Source organism: Pyrus communis, chromosome 5, assembly GCF_963583255.1.
Source record: "Pyrus communis chromosome 5, drPyrComm1.1, whole genome shotgun sequence".
Lineage (NCBI taxonomy): Eukaryota > Viridiplantae > Streptophyta > Magnoliopsida > Rosales > Rosaceae > Pyrus > Pyrus communis.
The window spans coordinates 25,105,266-25,130,937 of NC_084807.1; the positions used below are offsets into that span (position 1 = coordinate 25,105,266).

At 38.1% G+C, this 25,672-nt stretch overlaps 3 protein-coding genes and 1 long non-coding RNA gene across 5 annotated transcripts; 1 reads left to right on the forward strand and 3 right to left on the reverse strand.

Annotated features, from left to right (window-relative positions):
- Positions 1–2,822: 2,822 nt before the first annotated feature.
- LOC137735541 (adenine/guanine permease AZG1-like) lies at positions 2,823–4,717 on the forward strand. Its single transcript, XM_068474968.1, has one exon. The coding sequence runs from the start codon at positions 2,928–2,930 to the stop codon at positions 4,653–4,655; it is 1,728 nt and encodes a 575-aa protein (XP_068331069.1). The 5' UTR covers positions 2,823–2,927; the 3' UTR covers positions 4,656–4,717.
- A 4,839-nt stretch (positions 4,718–9,556) lies between these two features.
- LOC137733335 (uncharacterized) lies at positions 9,557–10,881 on the reverse strand. Its single transcript, XR_011068457.1, has 3 exons — positions 10,761–10,881; positions 10,586–10,659; positions 9,557–9,744 (listed from the first exon to the last, which is right to left on the reverse strand). It is a non-coding gene; the product is annotated as an uncharacterized lncRNA (long non-coding RNA).
- Positions 10,882–17,811: 6,930 nt separating this feature from the next.
- LOC137735315 (uncharacterized) lies at positions 17,812–21,921 on the reverse strand. 2 transcript variants are annotated; one of them, XM_068474732.1, is made up of 13 exons: positions 21,792–21,921; positions 21,538–21,702; positions 21,110–21,205; positions 20,869–21,003; positions 20,693–20,761; positions 20,518–20,614; positions 20,334–20,436; positions 19,704–19,911; positions 19,378–19,491; positions 18,717–18,848; positions 18,415–18,495; positions 18,115–18,231; positions 17,812–18,017 (listed from the first exon to the last, which is right to left on the reverse strand). In XM_068474732.1, the coding sequence occupies exons 1-13, from the start codon at positions 21,888–21,890 to the stop codon at positions 17,931–17,933; spliced, it is 1,503 nt and encodes a 500-aa protein (XP_068330833.1). In that variant the 5' UTR covers positions 21,891–21,921; the 3' UTR covers positions 17,812–17,930. The 2 variants fall into 2 exon arrangements, with proteins under 2 accessions (XP_068330833.1, XP_068330832.1); XM_068474731.1 differs by having other exon boundaries at positions 20,518–20,626.
- A 1,002-nt stretch (positions 21,922–22,923) lies between these two features.
- Positions 22,924–25,620, reverse strand: LOC137735316 (reticulon-like protein B16). Its single transcript, XM_068474733.1, has 5 exons — positions 25,320–25,620; positions 24,058–24,238; positions 23,784–23,925; positions 23,562–23,631; positions 22,924–23,350 (listed from the first exon to the last, which is right to left on the reverse strand). The coding sequence occupies exons 1-5, from the start codon at positions 25,471–25,473 to the stop codon at positions 23,184–23,186; spliced, it is 714 nt and encodes a 237-aa protein (XP_068330834.1). The 5' UTR covers positions 25,474–25,620; the 3' UTR covers positions 22,924–23,183.
- Between the last annotated feature and the right edge of the window lie 52 nt (positions 25,621–25,672).

Consider the following 25,672-nt stretch of genomic DNA (forward strand, 5'->3'; position numbering starts at 1 on the left):
AATTCCCAAGATTATTTGTATAGACAACTGACACTGTGGCATATGCATGTTTCGGACACGATATGACACCTTAATACAACTTGAAACATGCACTAATATATACATGACTTATTGCATGGTTAATAATATTAACATTGTTTAATTAATACAATATATAAATAAGTAAACTGGAATACGGCCCATTGTCACGAGAGATTTTTTTCTTGCAACTAGTCCCATCACGTGACAATTACATATCTAACGAAATATAATGTACTATTTGAATACATGATAATAATCTATTTCATCACTTGTGCCAATAAGATAATGCAAAGTGTATTCACACATCCATCTTTACATCTCATACACCCTTGTTAATTTTTTATCATCGATCTTCTTCACTTCATTCGATCTGATAGCCGAAAATTAAGAGAGTTGTGTGAGAAGTCAAAATAGGTGTGTGGAGAACACTACCCTAAGATAATATATTGATGTCAAGATGAATTCTCTCCATTGCCACCCCTTTCATCATGCTATCATGATCAGTTCATAGAACGCGTTGTAATGGTTAATTAACAGCTTGGATTAAGAGTTAACAACTACGTGGAATCCACTACTAGATCCTTGAAAGGTGGAAATCATTGCACATTGACCCCTAGCTTTCTCTCTTTGCTTAATTGGACCACTTTATTATATATAGCTCCAGCCTCCAGCCTCCATCTGTGCACTGTTGCATGCGTTTGTAAGATGCATCATTTTCTTTAAGCAAGCAGCTAAGATTCTTAAGCGGATAATTAAGGTTTGATTCCGATTGGTAATTAGGCTTAAATTAATTGCTAGTGTTCATTTAAAAAATAAACAAAATACTAATAATAATCAAGACTATCAGCTGTCAAGAATTGAATATCCCCCATTCCCAATCCCGTTTGATTTTATAATGTGAAAAGGAAAATAATACTATTAGGGAGAGTGTTATCCAAGTTGTGTATAAAAACAGCATAAACAACAAACATGCCGTAGTTTTCTTAACGATTTTTGGAAAAGAAAAAAAATGTTAAATTAGTAACAAGTTTTGGTTGGCATTGTCCTCTGGAAATGTCTACTTGCTCGATGGAGTCTGAAATTCCTCAATTAAAAATTTTAAACTCTGAATTTGTGCAACAATTTTTGCCCAATAAATGACCATCGCCTTACATGTTACACAACAAACCACTATACTTTAGCGGACGAATATTTTCGTCCACAAGTGGTTTTTTTATGGTGAGTAATATATACATATATACATGTGTGTGTATATATACATGTATATGTACTGAATATCATAAGGAAATTCTGGTACAAATTTTTTTTTGGGGGGTGGTGGGGGAGGTCAACTTCCACCTCAAGGCACTGCTGTGTTTTGTTTGTCCCTAACTGCGACCACTTTTTAAAAATTTGGGGACAAAATTCGGAACTGGACAGCGGCAGCCACTTTGCTATGTGCTCCCACATTCTATGAACCAAAACTAGTACGTGGTTTCTTCTTTTGATGGTCAACACGAAAAGTAGTGGTTGAATCCTACTATCATGGGAAAATGAGAACATGAAACACAATTCACTATTTTTTTTTTTCCTAGTATGGAGTGAGATTTAAGTGTTGGGAGTATGTTCAATTTTTGATTCGTGAAATATTAGGCTTGAGTTTTTCACGGCATGCTTATTTTAACGTAAAAAATGTTCATCTTTTAAAATTTAGGATGTGCTGGAGCCTAAAACAATTACTAGCTGATTCTATTCTTGAGTCATGTGGTATATTACATTACGTGTTATAATGAAAAAAACAACAAAATTATTTTGTTACGTTACCGCGGTCCAAGTAAAAATTGAGAAAAATGCCTTAAGAAAAAAACTAAAAAGTCGCAAAATCCTTATCAATGTAGGAAGGATGGATTGAAGTCATACTTTGACTTTCAACATTTTACAACCTTTGCCGTTATATAAACGAGCAGCGATTGGTCAGAGGTTCTAGGTGGGTTTGGTCACTAATTTCATAGATCTTTTAAAAGTTCGATTGGGAAATAAGTTATGATGATGTTCCAAATTTTCAAAAAAACTGCTAATATTGTTCACACCACATTCACACATGAAGAAAATTATGTTACGGTTACGTTTTTTATTGAAGTGACTATCTATGCATTACTTCTAAGATAAATGCTAAGAAGACTCTCCACGAATTCTCCGTTATCTTATCTATGCATTACTGCAAAAAGTCTATTTGCATGCATGATTGAACGTTGCAAGCACAAACCCTAAACGCAAAATCAACGCTATCCAACAGAAATACCATTTGAACTCGGAGAAACTTTTCACTGCATGAAAGATCCCCTCTCCCTCCCGAATTCTTTCCCTCAGGCAAATACACTTTTGGCCTTACTAATCCTCCACTTATCTCCCTCTTTATATAAGAAATGCTTTGACTACTATGTTTTTAAATCATCCTTTGTAAATTATATGATATAACAGGTAATAGTTGAATTTTTTTCAATGTGTCACATCATGTATTCAGCAAACTGTAACTCAGATTAGATAATCTCTTTAACATCACCAATTTGAGAAAATATTTTAGTGTGTCGAGAACACGGCTCGGTACACAAACTATCATAATACATGTGGTTGTAAAAAAAAAAAATTCCAAATATTCAACAATTTATATTATGACATTTGACATACCCCATCATATTTCCACAAAATCTCTCCACCCATTTATCTAAAACCCCACACATTTAAAGGTGTCTTTAGCATCACCCATTTATATAAAACCCCACACATGCAAATTACAATACAAAACAACCCCACATCGACATCTCCATGTATAAACCTACCTAAACAAACAACATATACTCCCTAGCACTAGCAGAGGCTTCCGAGCTATCAATCTCTCCGAACGGAACAAAACAACAGAAACTTCGATGGACATGGAGGCTCACGAGTCGCCGCCACCGCCTTCATCCCTAACTCGGCTCAACAACTACGTCGCCAAAACCCGAGCCGGCAAGCACTTCAAACTCGCCGAGCGCAACTCCACTTTCACCACCGAGCTCCGCGCCGGCACCGCCACGTTCCTCACCATGGCCTACATCCTCGCAGTCAACGCCTCCATTCTTTCCGACTCCGGTGGCACCTGCTCCGTCTCCGACTGCATCCCCCTCTGCTCAGACCCGACCCAGTCCCTCCAAAACTGCACCGGGTCTGTCATCCAACCGGACTCCACGTGCAAATTCGACCCGGTCAACCCTGGCTACTCCGCCTGCTTAGAAAAAGTCCGAAAAGACCTCATCGTTGCCACCGTCGCGTCCTCCCTCATCGGCTGCTTAATCATGGGTGCCTTCGCGAATCTCCCGCTCGCTTTAGCTCCGGGTATGGGCACCAACGCCTATTTCGCATACACCGTTGTCGGGTTTCATGGGTCGGGTAATGTCTCGTACCAGAGCGCATTGGCCGCCGTGTTTATCGAAGGCTTGATTTTCCTCTTCATCTCCGCAATCGGGTTGCGCGCCAAGCTCGCGAAATTAGTTCCAAAACCGGTTCGGATCAGCTCCTCCGCGGGTATCGGACTCTTTCTGGCGTTTATCGGGTTGCAGAACAATCAGGGAATCGGGTTAGTCGGGTACAGTTCATCAACGTTAGTGACGCTCGGAGGCTGCCCCGCTTCCTCGCGGGCATCTTTGGCTCCCGTCATAACGGCAGTTAACGGCACCGTTAGTTTGGTCCAGGGTGGTGCCGTGTCGGGGGATATTATGTGCCTCCGGGACCGAATGGAAAGCGCCACGCTTTGGCTCGGCTTGGTCGGCTTCGTAATTATTGCGTATTGTTTGGTTAAAAATGTGAAGGGGGCGATGATTTACGGGATTGTTTTCGTAACGGCCGTTTCGTGGTTCCGTAACACCAAAGTAACGGCGTTTCCTAATACGGATGCGGGAGACTCGGCCTATGAATACTTCAAGAAGGTGGTTGATATACATACGATTGAGAGTACGGCCGGGGCACTAAGCTTCAAGAGTATCGGGAAGGGGTATTTTTGGGAAGCACTAATTACATTTTTATACGTAGACATACTAGACACGACCGGTACTCTCTACTCCATGGCCCGGTTCGCCGGATTCTCAGACGAAAATGGCAATTTCGAAGGTCAATATTTTGCTTTCATGTCGGATGCTTCGTCTATTGTGGTGGGTTCCTTGTTGGGCACGTCACCCGTGACAGCATTTATCGAGTCCTCTACGGGGATACGGGAGGGTGGACGTACGGGGCTAACGGCGTTGACGGTGGCGGGGTATTTCTTTTTGGCATTTTTCTTCACGCCGCTATTGGCTTCGATACCGGCTTGGGCGGTGGGGCCGCCCCTGATCTTGGTTGGGGTGCTGATGATGAAATCAGTGGTGGAGATTGAGTGGGACGACATGAGGCAGGCGATCCCGGCATTTGTGACGTTGATTTTGATGCCGTTGACTTACTCCATAGCGTATGGGCTGATAGGTGGGATCGGAACATTTGTAGTGTTGCACGTAGGGGATTGGGGCCATGAACTTTTGGTCAAATTAGGGTTTTTAAAGTGGGGAGGAGGAGGTGTTGTGGTCAATGGGGCACATGATCAAACTAGAGAAAAAGATGCAAAAGTGCTAGAAATTGGAGTTTGAGATTTTTTATTTCACCAAATGTAACAAATTTGGGGTGGTTCAAAGAAAAATGTACATATTTTACGTATGTTTCAAATGTCTTGCTAGACTTTTGGATTTATGTGAATTTTATTTTTCGGAATTGATAGCTATTTTGTTTTGTATACAAACAATGTTTAGCTGATGCACGGTAATGTTACCCACTTGAGTTGTTAGTTTTATTTTTCTTTTCATTTTGTATTTGGGTTGTTTGCGTTACTTTTATAGTAATGAGTGTGTTCATAAGCGCTCAGTTAGAAGTTTTCATTATAAATATGTAAAAAATTTATTTTCAAGTGCTTCTTAGAAATGCGTTTGGAATCTCTAGAAGTGGTTTTACGATCTAAACGCGCTTTAGATTTTATCTGCCAAATATAGCTAAAAGCGATTTGGTTCTCTAAAATACTTTTAACTATTTCATAAAAAAAAAAAAATACAATCGCGAAGAAGCCCTTAATTATGTTAGATGACTTGGATCTTTTTATCTATTTGGTTTCTATTTAAATCATGCGTGCTTATTTTCCCAAAACTAATAACAAACCGGATTAAGATATTTATCGTTTGATCATCAAAATAAGTTGTAAAATCCTCATGAAAATTGGTTTTGAGTCTCTCCCATGGTTATTGAGGTTTGGCAATTTCGTACACGATTTGTTAATCCGAGAAGAAAATAACAAATTTCAAGTATACCTATTAATGATTTGGGTCGTTATCGGGTAACATATTCAAAACGCATTAACGTGTCTAGTTATTATCGGGTCATCTGTTAAGAACCCGATAAGATATTGTTTGACAGATTTATACATAAGTAGAAATTGACATAACACGATCTGTTAACGAATGGGATCGTTCTTGGGTCACTTGTTACGAATCTGTTAAGATAACTGTAACATAAAAACAACCTGATCATGGTAAACATGACCCATTTGTCAGGCATAATTACTATATTTCCAAGGAGAATATAATAATGTATAAAATATATATATATTTCTATATATGTATTTTTTTCCTTTTCTTTTATCCAGTACTATTTATGGGTTCTCCTTTTTCTAGTAATTAACTATATCATATAATATTAAAAATAGAAAAAGAAGTTTCGCATAATCCATAAAGTATACTTTTTTAATTGCTAGAAGATAAGATTAATGACATAAAGTATTTACTTAAATCAAGCAAATAATGGCACTAGCCACTTCTTTCGGACCAAGGCCAACCAGGACACGTGAAATCATGTTCATATTCTGTGTAACAATTGATTCTCATCTCAAGGTTTCTCGACAACACATCCACATCAGAGTTTGACCATCGCTGACGAGCCAACTATATTTAGGTTAAACTATGTATCAATCTTACTTTCGTGTGAATTGGATCTGAGATTTCCTCTAACCATATGAACATCCATAACAGAGCTCGACATAACAACAAAAGAAAACCGTATTTAGGATGATCGTTTATATCAATCAGACATCTTTATGAATCACACATGAGATTTTTTTCTAACCAAGGGAAGACAATCGTTGTTTGAAATTTCTTGAATACAGTCGAATTTTCATAGAAATATAAAAAAAAAACACTACTAGAATTACGCTCATTGCCCACCATTTTTTGCACACCCTTTGCAATTGGTGGCCATAGATATAAAGCTGCTACTCTTACTATATTTTGATGGCTTTACAGTGGGATGCCACTTATATCAGTGGCCTTAAGAAATCAGCCACCAATGATTGGTGTCTTTTAACTAACTTTATTTCTTAAAATTACACCAAAGACTTTTTACATGTTTTTTCAAGTTTGGGACCTGTTTTTTTATTTCTTTTTCAGTCTTCTCCTTTTTATCTGTCAAAAATAATTGTTTTTTCATTTAATAATCCTTTCTACAGTAGTTTCACCCCCAAATAAATACGAAGTTAGACAACCCTAATTTTAACCCAGCCGTTCTCTCTCTTTCTCTCTCCTCCCTAGCTCAACTCCTCGCCTCCTCGCCTCCTGCCTAACCCTTTCGATGGGATCGACAACTCGGTGTGGAATTTGGTGAGGGGAAGGCATGCGGCTTATAGAGAGGAGGAGGAGGAGGAGGAGGAGGAGGGGAGAGAGAGAGAGAGAGAGAGAGAGAGAGAGAGAGAGAGAGAGAGAGAGAGAGAGGGAGGGAGGGATTTGGTGAATGGAAGGCATGCGGCTTGCAGAGAGGAGGGAAGGATGGAGGGAAGGAGGAGAAGACGAAAAACAACTGCAGCAAGTTCATGGACAGGGTCGCAGCAATGAAGACCCCTCGGCAGTCGATTCAAGTCAATCTGGGTAAACATTGATATATAAAACTTATTTATATGTTAATAGTATGGTTTCTTTACTTTTGAGATTGGTTGAACAACAACATTTTCTACTTTCTAGAGTTCATCCTCTTTATTTTAGCCCAGACCGACTCACTCCACTCTGTTCGAAGATCTTCAACTTTTTCACATAGATTGCTCAAAAATTCTTGCTCTCAAACATCTTAGATCCCTCACTCAACCTTCTGGCATCAACGCCCCAAAGGTATATTTCTCTCATTGCTTTCAGAATTCAGTTTGTATATATATATGCTAACATGTATATGAAGACCTTCACATATGGTAGAACTAAAAGGACGGTAGAATGTTTGAATAATGGAATAGAGTCGAGATTATGGTGAGAAATGACAGTAAATAGCTATCACTATGTGAATGTCTTATTTTCTTTCACTATGTAATAGCTATCACTAACTTTTGTTTTTACTGTCTTATTGTATTTCCCATGTTGAAAGATAGAACTAAAAGGACAGTAAAATGCTCGAATAATGAAACAGAGTCGAGATTATGCCCGAGGTATCTGGTAATCTTTATACTTTACCAAGGCCAAATTGCAGTTTGTTTTGGAACAACGAAAGATGCTCTGTTAATCTAGGGATATGGCACCCCTTTGGTTTTTGGATAGGATTTGGTGCATTATCAAATAAGAGCTTTTTTTTTTCTTTAGAATTATCCAATCAGTGCTTATGTATGCTATCTGCAGATGTTACAGTAACAACTGCAAATACAAGTTGAGAGAAAGATCATATTCCTTTTGTGGTGCAGCTAGAGTTTGTTATCGTATGCGGTGCTTTTAGTTGTATGGCCATATGAAGCTATAGATGCAAATATTTCTTAAGGTAGTCTTCTTCACTATGAATAGATTCATACATGCATACTTATTCACGTTTGCATACAGACTTTGGGGTTGCTAAGATTTTCCTTTGGGTTTCATAGGTACATGATGATCCTTCTAACGCTCCAGTTTGATGGTCCAACTCAATGGGTGAGTAATGCCGTTTATTTTCATGCGTATGTTTTCTGGAAGTTCATTCCTGTTTTGGGATGTTTGAATATACAGGCATTGTTTAAATTACAATATTTTATTAAGCTAAACTGTTTAAATTACTTCTTATTTATAATTTTAGCCCTTGCGCCACTTGGAGGGACTGTTGGTCGATCTCATAACAATTGATGTAAGATCCTTACTTCCGTAATACGGTGCTTGGAGTGACTGCTGGTAGAGCTCATAGCAATTGCTGTAAGTCCCTTACTTCCGTAATACAGACACTTACATTTATGATCATTTTTGTGTTAAGACGATACAATTATAACTTATAATCGTTTTACATAAATCAACGCATATGAATATCAAATTTACCTGCATTACTCGAATAATGTGCTTTTCGATTCCCAAAGGGAATTAATAAAAACCCAATATTTGTGTAGAAGTTTAGTTTCCAACTTTCTAATAGTGAAAATGTTGCCCATTGTGCAGACTACATCCTTTCACACACTCACTTTTATATGGTTAAACATATATATTCAAGATTTTGATCTCTATGTGATTTGGCAATACTTTTCACCTAATATTCCTCTCTTTCTCTCATGAAGGCATTCATTGCATTAAAAAAAAGGTTCCCAGTTAATCAAGTATAGCCGAAAAGGGAAGCCAAAACTTCATCCATTCAGAATTTCTACTGTGGGTAAAGTTTGAATCACTTTTTTTTTTTTTAATTGTGTTTATTATAGTTCTTTGAATGAAAATCCTAATTTGTACAAATTACAAGGTATGTTACCACTCTCCTTAGTCTACATATATGCAGTGTGCAAAATTACATCTGTTCTCAAGAATGAACCTATTTTGTTCCATCCTTCTGTTATACTCTTATATAAACAAATTAACATAATTCATCCTAGAGCTATATAAATTAGGTTACTAATTTGTTTATGCATTTCTTTGTTGATTGTTTATATTTTTACCAATTTTTCATCCTTGCCAAGTAGGTTTTTGTCAAGAGTTACTATGATCAACTTCCCTTTTACAATTTCTGTCTTCTATCATTTTCTATTATGTAATTAAAATGTCATATCTTACTGAAAAATAATGTCACTGTTGATGACCCGCAACATCGCGCAGGCATCAGTGTTAGTTTATTACTTAGTCTTAATGGTGTTAGGTATATGTAAATGAATTCAATTAGAACTCACTTTTTTGTCATCTATTTTGTAGCTGCCTTGATCATTAGTTGGTGATCTCTTGTATTGGAATTCCCGGGTTTTTTGAGTTTCTGAAAAAAAAAGAAAATGTTAATGCATTTTTATGTGTGAGTATGCACGCACTCTTCACTGATATTCCATTCTCATTTCTGTTCTCCTTCATTCATATGTAAATGTTTTGTTGTATCTTGTCCTTTGCCCATTGGTCATAAATATAGTATCTATGCTTTCTTTATCTTATTCTTGAATACCCACGCTGATTAAGAGATCATTTGTTGTTTCAAGGTTGAAGGTGGTCTGCATATTCATGAACTTGTCAATTTAATATGTTCTTAGTTGAAGTTGCAGAAGGGTTACTGACACACCCCGTCCCGAAGGAGGGCATGCTGGCCGTCACGTGAGAGTGACGTAACCATTTACACAGTTCGGAAGCTTTAAAATATACAACTTCTAAAATGAAACACCCGAAGGTGAGTCCTCATTTGGTCCATTCTGTCAGAACACCGTTGAATTTCCTCGTAGTCACCACACCTTTTCAATTCTTGAACCTGGAGGGGCGCAAAACAAAGTTGAGTGGGTCAGCAAAACGAACTTATTCAGAATCTTCTTTTCTCTTTGAATATACTAACCCCTCGCCGTAAAACAAGTATAATTTCCCAGAAAATAAACATATATACGTATGTATAAATATGCCAATCATGCTCTTATAGTATGCCATTCATGCTCCACAATATGCCATTTATGCTCGAGAATATGCCACAACAGAATCTCATAATCAAATATAAATGCTCAAGCGTAATTCACATCAATAACATATAATCTAGCAGCCGGGAGTCACCTAACGTGACCTGTACGGCTGCATCTAGAGCTCCACTCTCAACTCAATAACTGAATCTGCACACAAGTCGGAACCACCTAACGTGGTCTGTACGACAGGCTGGGTGTAATATATATATGCTCTAGTGCTACGATCACGTGAAGCTGTGCGATAAATCGCGGGTCACCTACAAGTCGGAACCACCTAATGTGGTCTGTACGACAGGCTTGCACCTAACTTGGATCCAAGGCGAGCATGCGGTGCTGGTGAACATACACGTGAAGGCTGGGCCCTGGCCTCGGGTGGGAGCACTAACACCGGGGGTGCAGATTATGAGCTCTCTAATCATCTCACGCTACTACTAAATACAAACATGAATACCACTTACCTGGCACTTACCTGGGCCTCCTCAGCACCATGCAATAGTATGCATAATTATGGTAATGCACATATTAAAATATGATGCATATATGACAGGATATATAATTCGTATTTCTTTTAAAATACGTTTTCTGGGAAATACGTCAAGCATACGTATATATATATATACTGAAAAATAACTGCCCACTCACATATCACATCGACGTCTCGTAGGTCCCTGAGCCTCCCCTAGATTGGTTACATTCTTCTTCTGTATAATTTTCACCTATACAAACAGTAACCAACTTGATGTTATTTAATGCACATACACCAAACATTCGTCCATAACTTTCTCATACGTTGCTCAATTTGGGTGTATGAATATACCACGGTGATCTACACGACGTCACGAACACGTGACAATTTTCAGAACTCAATTTGGAGCTCTCACGCGCCCCCACGCGCCCTGTTCACGCGCTGCCCTCGCGCGCTTCTTCTTCCTCGCGTCGCCAGACTGGTTTCGCCGGCGGTGGTGTTTTGCCGGAATTTCTGGGTAAATTTCAAAGTGTCATAACTTCTTCATTTCTTAACCATTTTCGACGTACTATATATCAAAATGAATGTATTGACGAGACGAACACACCCATACCTGCCTTGACCCCTAACTCGCCGTGGATTCGCCGGAAAAAGCCCCGAAAGCTCCGGCCAAACTTTGAACTTGTCGTTCTCCGTGTTCCTACGTCCATTTTTCACGTAATTTATACCAAAATGAAGCCCTAACCATAATCTACCACGTTGGACTAGTTTTAGGGCCTAAAAACAACGGAATCAAACTTTTCCAAAAATACGAAAATTCGGCCGAACTTACAGTTCGTGATCCCGACGTCCAAATCCTTCAAACGAAGCACTCCGAGCTTCCTTAGGACCTCACCAAGCTTCCTACAAGCTTCAAAATCCCAAAAAACATCAAGCTTTACGTGTACATGAACAGTGCACACGCACAGTGAAATTGAAATCCATGTTTTCCGAAGTGAAACTCACCTGAAATTGGTACCATCGTGTTCGTGTGGTCTTCAGGAGTACGATGGTGGTCTTAGATCCTTCGTTGGTATAGTTTTAGGGTGGTTTTGTGGGTGGTCCGTGTGAGTTCGAAGGAGAGAGAGAGAACTGACAGAGAGAATGAGAGGTTTGTGAGGGAGGAGAGAGAGAGAGACAAGATACGGGAATGAGGGAGAGATTTGAGGGATGTGGGGTTCCTACCCAATCCCCAAATCATCAAGTTATAACATATTTTACGCCCCTTAGTCCCGTTTAAGGGCATTTTCATAACTTCACGTCCTCGGAATTAAAATTTCGGGACGGGTTGTGACAGTTACAGTGAATTTGTGGAGTTTTTTGTATGGTAAATGACTGCAAACCCCTTGAAAATCTACTTTTCCTTGGTATTTATATGATAATATCTCAATGTTGTCCTCAACTATAATCACTTTCAGTTGGACTTGAGTTAACGTTATTCTTACGAAATTTGTGGGTTTGATTTTGGATGCAGGCTGCAGCTGATGATCAGATTCAGGTTATTGAGATGATTAAGCTCTTGGAAACAAAGGGTTCGAATACTTTTTAAAGTTTGGTTCCAACATTTGTACAAAATTCTATAAAATATCAGTTATGCAAATTTATAGTTGTATTCTTATATTTGTTTTCTCACCAAAAATAGAAAAAGAAATATGATACTCCAATTTGGGTGCCCACATAGGGCATCCTTTTTTTTTTTAATATTATTTTACAACTTTGCCACCGATGTGAATTAGGGTGGCACTGCAGGAAATGCACCAATGCAATATTGGTAGCCATTGTTACAATAGAGTCCTCTACATAGGCCACACTCTCTAGTTTAGTGGGTGCTTGGTGGCCATAGAGGTTTGCCACCAATGTGAGTGGCAACACTTGACAATAGCCACCAATGAAAGGGGTGGCTTATAGCCAAATTTCTAGTAGTGAAAATCAGATAAAGATATGAAATATTTAGGATGACCGTTTATATCGATCAGACATCCTTATGAATCACACATGAGACTTCTTCTAACCAAGCGAAGACAATCGTTGTATGAAATTTCTTCGATACAGTCGAAATTTTCATGGAAATATCGAAAAAAAAAAAATCAGATAAAGATAAGAAAAGGGGTGAAGCCTAAACTTCACAAGATATCGGAGAAACTCTTAAATTTCGGCCAAAATCAATAGATTTCGTCAATATTTTCGACATGTTAAATATCAAGAAATTACATATACATTCTCTAAAGTTTTATTTTAAATGTCTACATTTTTTTAGCAAATTTTCACTATTTTTATCAAATGCAACTGATATCAATATCAATATTTCACAAATTTGTATATCGACATTTTTACTGATACCGATATTCTAAACAATTTCTACCACTAGATCAAAGTCTGATTTGTGTATCGATATTTTTATCTAGCCTAGTCACTGCTCTAAAAATCCCCGCCTAGCGTCGCCGAGGATGCCCTAGGCGCTAGAAGGCTGGCAACAGTTCCGATTTGTTCCTAACCGTTTGAAAATGAAAAAAGTGCGCCTAGAACCGCTTAGGTGTACACCTAGCCCGCCTAGGCACTTGCCTAGGTTCCGACTCTCATTTAGGCAAAAAATCGATGACTTTCATATTGCATTTTATTTTGTCAATAAATGTAAGAAGACTTATTGAATACTTGAATGAACACTGATTATATGTGTGTTCCTTATATTTTCAGTGTGGTCTTGTATTTTATGATCTATATATCATTTTATTTATCAATTTATGTATCTCAATACAATTATGTGCTTTTTAAGTATAAATGGGCACTTTTTATATAATATATCATAAAATTACTTAAATTCGCCTAGTCCGCTTAGGCCCTGCCTAGGCGCCTAGACGCTAAGTTTTAATCCGCCACCCGATTAGTGCCTAACGTCTTTTAGAACCTTGAACTTAGTAACTTTTGCTTATGCTAAATGGACTCTATAAACCACAACTTAAAATGTTCTTTTAAGGGGACCATCTAAATCAAGCAGTCAGTGTTTGTCGTGGGGGATTTTGATACCACTCCACTGACCAGACACCTGTACTGTGTTGTTCTAGTGGGGATTTAACTGATTGATCGAAAAGTATGCTCCAAACTCACAACCAGAGAATTAATCCTCCCTTATTTTCTTCCATTTTTTACTGTGTACAAATAATTGAGACTCAGATATGTACAAACGTACATTGACAGGAGACTTTGGATAGATCATTGGCTAGTTTAGCAGACAATTGACAGATGATAATATTATTCTTTTTGCTACTGCATGATAAGTTAAACTTCGTTCGCATAAGTTTATCTTATATTGTCAGTCTCAAGTTTGGATAAAAGAAGAGAGGAGGACGTCAGGTAGTCAACAGCTTGTACTCCTAAAAATATCGTCCATATACTTTTATTTCAATTTCCGGAATAGTATGAGGACTTAAATGATTGAAATAGCATGTTAAATGCACCTATATCGGTGTTCAATTATCAGAAAAAGAATTTCTCTTTACTATTCTCTATCTATTTTTTCTCTAAATTAGACTCCAAAAAAAAAGGAGGGGGGGTGTTAAAAATCATATAAAATATTAATAAGAACAATAAGGTACACTTCCATTGTCACGATAAATCCTTATGATAATGAATCATAAACGAATTGCAATAAATTTCAACTGATTCTATTTAATAGGATAATTCTTTATTGTTGTTCTACTGCTTGATAAGTTGATAACCCTAATTGTTTTTGTGAATTGAAAATTATAGAAGGAAAAAAGGTTAGAGAGGATTGCAAAGTAGGGTTTCGAGAACATATTCTTGTATTGATATGACACGAAACATCAAAACATGTTGGATGTGTTCCCTCTAATTCTAAAAAAGTCATGTTTTGGAGGTTTTTTCCAAGACAAATCAAGAGACAAATTAGATTGTGATTTGTTGATTTGTAGCCACAGTAGTGCAGAGGTGTGCAGGAAGTTTCATGTGAAATGACACCAGTTTTGTTAGATATGTTAAGGTATGATTTTTCCCAAAATGAATATAATATATAAAAAGATAGAGATAGAAAAGCTAATTAGAAATTCATTTGTATCTTGGGGCACATATGTGCGATATCTAACCATGAAGCATGCACCTTGGGATATATAAAAAAGTCCTTCGTGTGCAGGTGAAGCTTAATATTTGCCATGCAAGTCGAGGAAACTTGCATCAAACATCTCATTTACGTATACAATCATGTCATACTCACATAATGTTGTACATACGAGAAAAACATCGCAGGAAAAATCCGTGCTTTATCAACGATTTAGAAAAGTTATAGTATTAGATGTCAACCATTTCATGGCCGTAGACAAAAGGTGAAGACTTAAAAGCCACATGCTCAAATAGCTTGATGAAAGGTTTTGGTTTTTAGCGAACCAATAATATGGTCCATGATCAACCTGATTTTATTATCCCAAACCAATCTGTTCTGTTAGAAAATATCATCTTGGAACTTGGAAGATCCACTGGCCTCACATTAGGAATTTTGATAGAATTGTAAGGGCATTTTGGACAAATTATCTGCATGACTGGTATAAATCTCTGGTTCCCACAGAGGGAGGAGAAGAAGAAAGAAGTGGAGACAAACGGCAAGTGTAGGCAACAGTTACTTTGGCTCAGTCTTCTTAGCTCCACTTGAAAACGATGCGTCTTTAAAAACCATTAAGAAATATCCATGCAATTATTTAGAAAATTTTAACGAAAAGCTACCGGTACTGTTCATTTTAACAAAAAAAACCATATTTTTACATTAAAAAATTAATTCTGATACTATTCATTTTGTCCTTTATTTTATTCTTTTCATTAAAACTTAAAGTTTTCAAACCATTTTCATTAGTTTTCTATTATTTAATGGGTTCAATAATTCCTAGAAACCCAACAAAATTTATCGTGGATTGCCGGAAAACCCTACGAGCAGCAGACCCTCCAGTTCCAAGAACACGGTGGAGGAGTACAACACTGCCATGAAGAAGATGATGAGGAACCCCTACGAGTACCACCATGATATGGGTCAGTCTCGTAATTTCCCCGCGTTTACATTTCTGTAGTTTCGGCTTGCTTTTCACTTTTGATGGATTAATGATTCTGTAGTTTGTTATCTTTTGTGGGCTTTTCTCTATTTTCTGATTAGTTGTGTAGTTTGATCTAAAGATTGAAACTTGAAAGCGCTAAATGCAATTTTTTTACAAACCAAATTTATTATGTTACAACAAAAATCAAGTCTTATTCTACAAAGTGGGGTCGTTTGAATGAATTCTAGAACGTCACTGCGTTCAGTTTTGCATCAAGTCTTCCGTTATCTCTAAATACTCCATGTCTTTTAGTCTCTTTCAAAGTTTTCTTAGGTCTTCCTCTCGCCCTTTTGCTCTGACCCTCCGTCTCATAGTCACATCTTCTAACTGGAGCATTTGTAGGTCTTTAATTTATGTGTACAAACTTTAGATTATATATTATAACTCAGTTGCACACTTTTGATCTCTACTTAAATGTAGGATTAGTGCTTTAAGATAGTAACTATTAACTTTTCATTGCACCTAAATTCTGGCACCAGTTCAACTTTTATTCCCCTAATGGAGGAGCGGGTGTCACAAGAAGAAAGTATGCACTGCATTTCAGAAACTTTTTTTCCTTTTCTTTTCCTTCTTTTTGGTCCAGAAAACTGTTTTTGTATCTGATAGGCGATGCGAAAAGTTCAGTACTTTGCAGTAACTTCGAATAATTTAGCTACTTACGATCACATCAGATATCAGTCTGTGTAGATTACCACGATTTTGAGCAGCAGCAATGACTTGTTGCTGAAATTATCGAGGATTAGGACGTTTCTTTTTGTAATTGACTAGTGATTCAGGACGTCTTTTTACGAATTTGGAATGACTAGGGACAACGGTGATAAGTGAAGTTTACGTGACCGGAATTTTGGGTTTTGCATTTGGGATAAACGTTGAAGAAAACGAACAAATACGGTACCATGTAAGAGTAGAGAAATTAGTACCGTACCACCATGCAATCGATTCCAGTTGCTTCAACTAACGTGATTGCTCGTGTTCAATTTTCAGGCATGAACTACACACTGATGACTGATGACTTGGAATCCGGCACATGAGGAGACGCATGTTTAACAGATTATGTTATGCTGGTTATACTAAAATGATCGGCATAACATAATCTTTCTTTCTACCGACATCATATTTTGGGTTGAAGAAGCATCGTGCTTTATTCTGGAAACATTGCGGACCAGCAACAAAATAAGTCTTGGGACCCTTTGTGCAATTGCCTTACTTTGTTTATCGACTACTGCAGGCAAAGGATTTCGATCCAGATTCCTTGCGGAATGGTCTACCTAAAGCAGTTTCATCGCTCGCATGGGCCATCTCCAAGGGAAAAGGAAAAGTGTGTGCGCATTGCACTGCTGGTTTGGGAAGGGCTCCGGCTGTTGCAGTTGCTTACATATACTGGTTCCTTGGAATGAATGTGAGTCCTTGTTTCTCTATATATTTCTGATTCTTTCCGTCAAGAAATCGCACAATGCTAGACCCTTTTACGGCCATTTTAGTGTTCCAGACTTCCAGTGAAGTATTGAGGCCTCGATGAAGTCTAAATGGCATCGAGATTTTCCGTTTCTGGCATTGAGATTTTCCGTTTCTTCAGTTAACGAATTGTTCGAAATTGATAGCTACTGTGACTGTGCAGCTGAATGCGGCATATGATGCTCTTACTTCCAAGAGACCTTGCGGGCCAAGTAAGAGGGCGATACGCGGAGCTACCTACGATCTGACCAAAAAAGATCCATGGAAAGAGCCCCATGAGAATCTTCCTGAGTATGCATTTGAGGACATAGCAGATTGGGAAAGGAACTTGATTAGAGACCGCGTGTGTTCTCTCCACGGAACTTGATCACTTCGGTAAGCACTTCTCGTCTTAAACTTCAATTTATAACCGTAGACAGTGTGCTCTGGAACATTTGGGCCATGTCCGAAGACACTGGTGCCGGAAATTGCCCTGAAACATACTTTTTCGCGTTGTATGATTTCCGGCGTTCTCTATGCACAAAACGAACAATTGCCATTTCACCTTTTACGATCTCCTGCTTGTTAATATTGTTATGGTATGCCTATGCTTGACAGGTTCCCATGCCATTAGAAGCTAAAAACATTGTTGGTCAACGCAATGCAGCATCGAGTTGGTACAGGGGATAGGCAGCAGGTTAATTTCTGGGCAATGCTCGACCCGCCGGACACCTTTCAAGATTTTAACTGCAGTTATGTTCCCAGTACAGTTTCGTTTCAGTTTAGAACTAGTGATCCAACGGTGACTATTCGATTGCTAAATTTACTCACACATGAGCTGAAAGAACTTGCATTTCGTACATCATCATATATCTATCTCCGAGGCAACATGCTCTATGTTATTTTCGGTTTTTCTTACAGTAGATAAACAGCAAAAAAATGTGTTCAAGAAACATTAGGAAGTGGAATGTGTCCGGAGTTTTGCGAGTTCAGCTTGACGGCGACCTAAATGAAACGCAATAACCATCCATAGCAAACAGACCTGGAGAAGAACAAGGAGGATCAGCATTAGTTCATCATTGTTCGAGATAAATAACCCGGAACAAAAAAAATGCAAATGCTTCCAAATTCAAACATACAGGCAGGCCGTAGAGAGAGACAGTTGGCGCTCTTCCGTTAAGAGCGCTGAAAAGTAGCGTGTACATTCCTGCTGCTGTAGCATCTCCTAGTCTTTGAACAAACACATCGATGCAAACCTGCAATATCACGGACTCGGTTAAATAATGTTTCAAATTGTTGGGTGATTTGCTTAAAATTTCACGGTACATGATTAATGCAATATAGGGCACCAATAAGAAATCCGCGGTAGATGAACACTCTTGATAAAGAAACCAAATCGAAATTATTTTAAATGTCAAAAAGAATTCGGAAACTCGTGCCTTGGCTTTGTATTTTTCATCCTGCGAGACGACAGTAAACAGGAGTTCTCTACCTGGTCTGGTCAGAACATAAGTAACAAACTGCACAGAAACACAAAAAGAAAGCTGTAAGATCCAACTTCGCACTCCTCTCATATGAGATTTTGACCATCGTTTTTATCCAAATCAAAGAAAATTCACCTATGCATATTACATAAAATTAACATGTTTTTAGTAATTTACATGCAGGCGTCACGGTTGGATTAAGCTATAAGATAAACTGTGAAAGGGAAATCGCCACTCAGAAATTAGAAAATACAAACCTTCCGCAAGGTCTCAGAAACTGCGACGGCTACCCAAGTTGGCCAGACAGCAATAGCAACCAAATTTAAGAAGGCAACAAATGGAGCTGCGCATATAGCTGTAGTAACCCCCACTATAGTTAGAAAACGCCCCTGTGAATAAAACACACGAAGTGATTATACCCAAATACCTATATTGATGTATGATACAAAGCATACACATCTGTGGAAACATTTGTTGGAATTTCATGACAGTAAATAAACAGTTTAACAACATCATAGATCAGTTGCATTGCACTTTCAAAGCAAAATTCATTCTATAACCACTGCCAAAACCAAAAAGTCAGCACTATAACCACTCCCTAATTTGCTTTAAGAATCTTTAATTTTTCTTGTTACGCCTAGAAATAGGAACGTGTTGATCATAAGTCATCCTCCTCCAGGCCTGAGACAAGCTTTCTTTCCTTCAGAAACATAACAGGATAGGACACTAAATTGCCTTCAGCAGGAAAGCAGAAAAGCGATAATGTTAAAAGCAGCTGCATACATGAAACTAACTAAGGACCCCCTTTTAGCAAGCAATGAGCTAAGAAAATATTCTACAAAGGATATCTCACGTTAGTTACCATAGAAACTAGCCAAAATATCAACTATAAAACAAAATCTCCGAAGAACAGCCTACCGTTATGGTAAGTTGTCCGACAAGGATAAAAACAGCAATAAAGCTGTTTATCTGAGCCAGCAATTTTCTTCTTCCAAGAGAGGTAGTAACAGTCATGGCAATTACACTCACTTTCTGCAGTTACAAAAAATCAGAGATAAAAATCAGCTGAAAGAAAGAATGAGAGAAGGAACACAGAAAACAGAAGAAATGGAAAATAAAAACATATGGGGAGAGCAACATATCCGCAGACAAGACTCCATTTTGAGTCAAGTCAGGTAATATAGTATCAGATAGAGACGCTAATTTAGAATTAAGTTAGACCTTGTGACAATGGATGGTCTTACCTGAAAATAGAAGAATGAAGAGATAACTGCACTCAACCACAGGAACAAGGACACATACAACAAGTAAGATGATGACAATATAAGCCAAAATCCATCTAAAATGGCCCACATCTGAGGCTTCACCACCGGAGTAGGTGACTTGGGAGAATTTCCTTTGTTGTGCATGGTTTGCCCATCAGACTCATTCTTCCGATCAGGGTCAGATTCTCTAACAACGAAAAAAAGAAACCACGTCAAGAAATAAAGTTACATAACAACTTATATATTGTACACGTTACATCAAAGAATGCAAGCTTATAGTTTTTCAGGATTGTTCAACTGCAGTTGGGCTGGAAATAGTTTGAACGAAAATTCACTAAACAATTTGAATCCCAATAAATTTCAAACTTAATTGGCACGCAAAAATTCACCGCACGTCTGAACCCATGAAATAATATTCCAAGAAAAGATCACTTACGACATTCTAATAGCTCATAATTTACTTAATATGGAGAAACAACAGATATTATTACAAATTGAAACAGAGAGTTCAGTGTCTTGACTCTAATCTGTGCTTTATAAAATGTTTAGTTTTTTCATATAACAATATCGCAGAATCCAGTGCCAAATGAAATTGATAATATAATTAACCTGATGGGTGATAATTCCTCAGGGAAATGAGATAAATCCAGGGTTATCCCTTTTGATGACTGGGCAGCGAACTCCATTAATAAAGCAGAAAATAGCAGTAGAACTGCAACAAATCAATCCATGGTTTAAGATATATCACACAGAGATACTATCAAATTCCAAAAGACTGAATAAGAAAACATACATGGCCCCAACCTAGCCATTCCCGTCGCAAACAATGACCCAAAAAGCTGGCCTAGTGTGGCACCGGCGCCAATAAAACCAAATAATCTTGAACCTGACTGAATACACATCTAGTTACAAGTGTAACAAAAATTCGTGTTGCAATCACATTCGTGTGACAAGGATAGGATACATACCTCACTGTCCATGACATCGATTATTCTAGCCCAAGTCGAGGAAATTGTAATTAGATTAAGTAGGGCAATCTTAAAAAAAAAGCATAAATTTAGATAAACAAATTACTTTACATATCCGAAATAGAATTAAAAAAAAATAAATAAATAAAAAAAGCAATTAGATATATTCATCATACCCAGAGGAACAATGCAATTCTGACCGAGACATAGAACCGGCCAAGGTTCTCCCACGCTACAGAATATGCTGTACCAGCATGATTAACAACTACCTTTTCGTCATTTACTGACACGGTGTCTATACTGACCAAGCCCTAGCCATACACAAGGGAACCATTCAGTACAATACAAACATATTTCAAGAGTGTAAAAAGCAAACAAATCAGAAACAAATTGTACCCTAATGAGATTTCATCTCACCTTCACCTCAGCTTGTGATCCAGCTGACGAAGCACGCCATAGAAAGAAGAATGCAACAAGTGATACACTAAAAAACCTGAGCATCAAAACCAAAGCCTGGAATTTCAAGAAGCAACTATTACAGAGCGATACGCAAACAAACACATATCGAAAATCTGGCATGAACCAGCTATACCCTTTTACTCTTGAACCAAAAGTTATCAAGTTACAGAAGCACCCCATATCAAAAGAATCAATTTTTATCACAAAAACAACAATTTCGAACTCCGCATATCGAAAAATCGCGGAAACACGCATAACTAGCTACACCCTTTTGCTTTTCAACCAAAACTATAAAGTTACAGAGACACCCCACATGAAAATAATCAAATCTTTACCACAATTTCGAACTCCCCATATCGAAAAAAATGGCGGAAATACACACATACCTTGCCTTTGGAAACGTTGGGCAAAGAGAAGATGAGAGTTGCAACTGGTGCGGCAATCGATGTGAGGACCAATGACCCCACAAACAGGCTCGGCAGGTTCGACAGGCCTAAGGAAATTGCACCCTCATCGCGCAGCGGGAGCACTACAAAGTAAGCGCACAAAATCTGCATTGGGAAATCAAAATTTAGCTGAAAGAAAAAGAACCCAGTTTTCGAAACTTAGCAAAAGGGATTGGAGAATTAGGAGAGCTTACGAAGAAGAAGCAGGATGAGGAGTGGAGGAGAGCTGAGGTCTCGTGAGGGTGCACCACGACGAATGTGGAGAGGATTGTATCCAATCGGGAACTGCTCATGACTCCTGTGTAAACGGAGGACTGGATTTTTTCGATTAGTGGTGTCTGAGAGAACGAAGAAGAAGAACAATGAAAAGTTAATTAAAATTTCGTCCCTGAAATCTTCTGTTGTTTTACTTTGGCCCTCAACCTATTGTTTTTGTCTCAAATTGATCCATGAATTTTTTTTTTAAATGTTAACAACAGTATCGCCAATTTAAAAAATTGACGAAACTAAAAGCAAGTCCACAGAGCAATGGAATTGTCCTTATTATTTACTTTAAACAGTAAGACCAAATGTGATATCAAATTTTAAATCTAAAATTTAAATTTGAAGGCTTATATGCCACTTTGACATCTTTTAAATTTTTGTTCTCCAACCGATACGTCAAATTTTAAACATAAAATAATAATTCATGTACTTTCTTTGCATTGGGAATGAAAAGAAACAAAAAGATAATGCTTTAAATTAATAAAAAATTAAGAAAAAGCTTTTAATAATTAATTAAAAAAAATCTGAAGGTGTTGTCAAATTTGGTAGCAAGGGGGAAGAGATGTCAATCCATGTCATGCCACATCAGATTTGGCTTCTCGGTTGGAAAACATTACTGCTGTCTTTTGTTACCGTTGTTACTGATTTGGACAATTTGACATCTCCTTTGAAGATGCTCTAAGACGTTTTTGTGTAAGTTGACAACGGAACACCATTGATGTCCGAGTACATAGGCTTTACATTGAAGGATAAGAACCGCAGTAAAATCTGATCACGTTGACTTGTTAGATTAATCTCTTCTTAACCATCATATTCTTCCAGATATCCGTACAATGAAGCAGCCACAGTACATTTATCTGCAATTAAGGAGTTTGTGAATGACCTAGAGGAGGTATGCATGCGTGTATCCTGCATTTTCATGGATGAATTTGTGGAAGACCTCACTAATACGATCAATCCCTTGATCAATTGAATGTTCTTGAAAACTCACCGGCATTTTCATTCGATATTCGTTGCAGGTGCACTTTGTTCGGTTCGCGGATGATGTTTACAGTGTTTCAGTGAACAAGGTCACTTGCATTTTCATTCGATATCCGAAATGTTCACTCGTTGAAGAAGACCTCAAGTTTCACATCCTGACCAACACAACTACAGAGCAGCGTACAGATGACGGAACATGAACGAAAAGAATGGAAAATTATGCCAGGCCTTGTATGAGGAAGCAGCGGCAAAGTATGCAACATATCGATGACTTTATAACGAAATACCAAACCTAACAGTACGATATTGATGACTAAGCGTCTGAATCTAAATTATCCGGCTTACGAATCTTTGTCCTTGGGTACATTTCTGGGAAGTCTGTTGAAAACACCATCATCCACTATTTTGTAATGCTTTGAAAACTGCCGGTGGATCCTTCCGCAACACCTATCCACGGTCTCTTCATATTTGCTGTATAAGGCTGGAAGTGTTATCGACAAGATTGAACCTGCCACCACGACAGAACTTTCTTTAGCATAAAACGTCACAAGACACATAAATGTATACAGACCTGAACGAATAGTAGCAAAATCGGGAAGGGAGAACTGTCGTACAAACATTGCATATAGTTGCATGATATACCAAATAATAGCAATAAAACCCCATACAAGACATCACGGATCATTCATTTGACAGTCCCAGGAGGATGAAGAACACACCGATATAGGCAAGCGTAAAGAAGGAGAAAAAGCTGCCAATGACGGACAAGAGCCACAAACAAACCACCACCTGTCAAAAGTATAGTAGCTTGGTAAGACAGTAAATGCTACAGATGCAAAGTAATATGTGAACACCTTGTAGTTTCAGAAATAAAAATATATCCTGCACATATAATTCAAACCCGGCGATTCCTGTATTATTATCGTAACATTGATACTGACCTTGAAGAATAGTCTAAAGTCTTTGCCAAGAGTGATGTCATGAGCCATAAGCAGCACATTGTTGATTTTAACACGGAACGACGCTGCAACATTATGAACCATTTCCTCTGATACAACTAGCTCCGGTAATGTTTGCAGTTGTCTACACAAAGAATATGATAGTTATCCTAATTGAAAACAGTCCCAATTCTAGGGAATAAGATAGTTATCCTAATTGAAAACAGTTCCAATTCTAGGGTAATAAAATACCGGGGAACAGGGTAGAAATTCTTACTTATTTCTGAAATCAGCATAGTTGGCACGAAGGAATAAGAGTACAACCAAAATCAACAAGACGTCTGCACAAATTGATAAGAATGATAGTCCAGACCGCTCGAACACAAGCCAGGCAACTGTAGCAACAATGATAGTGACAAAGGAAACACGCCCCCGCTTCCATAACAAAATATCAGCAGCTAAAAAGAAAAGGAGATACAGTGAGGAAAAGAAAAAATACAATGTTGACAAATCAAGACAGGCATATATGCAAATACACGCTGCAGTAAAGAAATTATGTAAGACAGTGATATTGGCAGCCAATTTCATGTAAACTAACTTGATACTTTCTATTTTAACAAGTGAAAACCATTCTCAGGTCAGTCACTACAATATTCAGATACTTAAAATCCAACTCCTACATTCAAGTTGTTCACGTATGCATGAACGAATAACGAGGGAACAACAAGCCTAGCTATTGACAAAAGACTCTTCAGGAAGAGCAAATGTGACAGGAAAAGAATCAGGCAACTTGTACACACATACTGATAGTGATAGGTAAATGTGATATTTCCGAACAACTCGATAATGGGGCATACTGGGTGAGCACTACTAGAAGCCTAGGATATATCTACCGGATTCGAACTTGTCCGCATGCATCAGATCATAACACAAATATGCAGTGCTTAAACCTTGCATTATGGAACGATGGCATTTGCTCCTCTATCACAGATTCACGATACGTCGACTCTTGTAAGGAATGTGCTGGTAGAGTCAATACGATGCAAATTAACTCAACGAAACCCAAAAAGTTAGCTTGCTCTTCCGTTTCCCAAAAAATGCAAGAGATTCGGCTCCACGAATGCCATTGATTGCTTAAACCCTCCTTCTTCCCCTCTTTAACTTTCAGGCATCCTTTTTTCCCAGGCAGTTACAACTAACCACATATTATTTTCAACTAAAGAGCATAATAATCAACTGCCCTCCTTACCGCAACCTTCTACATTACGCCTTTACTCATCCGTTGACTCCCGCCATCTAACGCCAGTCTAAAATTTCTAATCAACCGGCAACATAGACACTACAAGATAATCAAGAACCCAAAAAGCACAACATTTTCGTTTTTCGCAGATAATCAAGTGACAAAACCTCAAAAATTTAAAAGATGGAAAGGAAATTATAGAGATACCCCACAAACCCAAATGGTAGAAATGTTGTAGAAGTTTCAATCTTTCAATAATTCAAGTCAAAATAAAACAAAAAGTTTCAATCTTTGCTCACCTCGACCGCCGCCCAAGCAATTGTGCACCGAATCTTGACGGCCAAACAACCGATACGCAGCGCCGCAGGATGCGGCGGTGTAAGAAGTGGAAGGCACCGCCTTCCGTCCATCCCCATCTCCCTCTGTGCTGCATAATTCTTGTGAATTCTCCATCAAGCAAAGCAACGAAGAGTAAGCAGTTATCGGTGTTTCTCGAAGAACTGAAACGGAGAGAATAGGTTCCTCTGTTATGATCTAAATCATCTGACGTTTGAAGACTTTGGTCTAGCAGTGGGCATGGACCGGGCCGGGTTCAAATTTGGAGGAACCTGACTCATCCGTTATAAATTGTGACGGGAGCTTGGTTAGGTAG

Coding starts and splice junctions, on each gene's coding strand:
- LOC137735541 (XM_068474968.1), top strand. CDS start 2,928: ATGGACATGGAGGCTCACGAGTCGCCGCCACCGCCTTCATCCCTAACT.
- LOC137735315 (XM_068474731.1), bottom strand. CDS start 21,890: ATGAGCAGTTCCCGATTGGATACAATCCTCTCCACATTCGTCGTGGTG. Junction 21,004..21,109: donor GATCACAAGCTGAGGTGAAG/GTGAGATGAAAT, acceptor GTGTATGGCTAG/GGCTTGGTCAGTATAGACAC. Junction 20,437..20,517: donor AATGGCTAGGTTGGGGCCAT/GTATGTTTTCTT, acceptor GATTTGTTGCAG/TTCTACTGCTATTTTCTGCT.
- LOC137735316 (XM_068474733.1), bottom strand. CDS start 25,473: ATGGAGAATTCACAAGAATTATGCAGCACAGAGGGAGATGGGGATGGA. Junction 24,239..25,319: donor TTGCTTGGGCGGCGGTCGAG/GTGAGCAAAGAT, acceptor TTTTCTTTTTAG/CTGCTGATATTTTGTTATGG. Junction 23,351..23,561: donor CTTTACGCTTGCCTATATCG/GTGTGTTCTTCA, acceptor TCGTGGTGGCAG/GTTCAATCTTGTCGATAACA.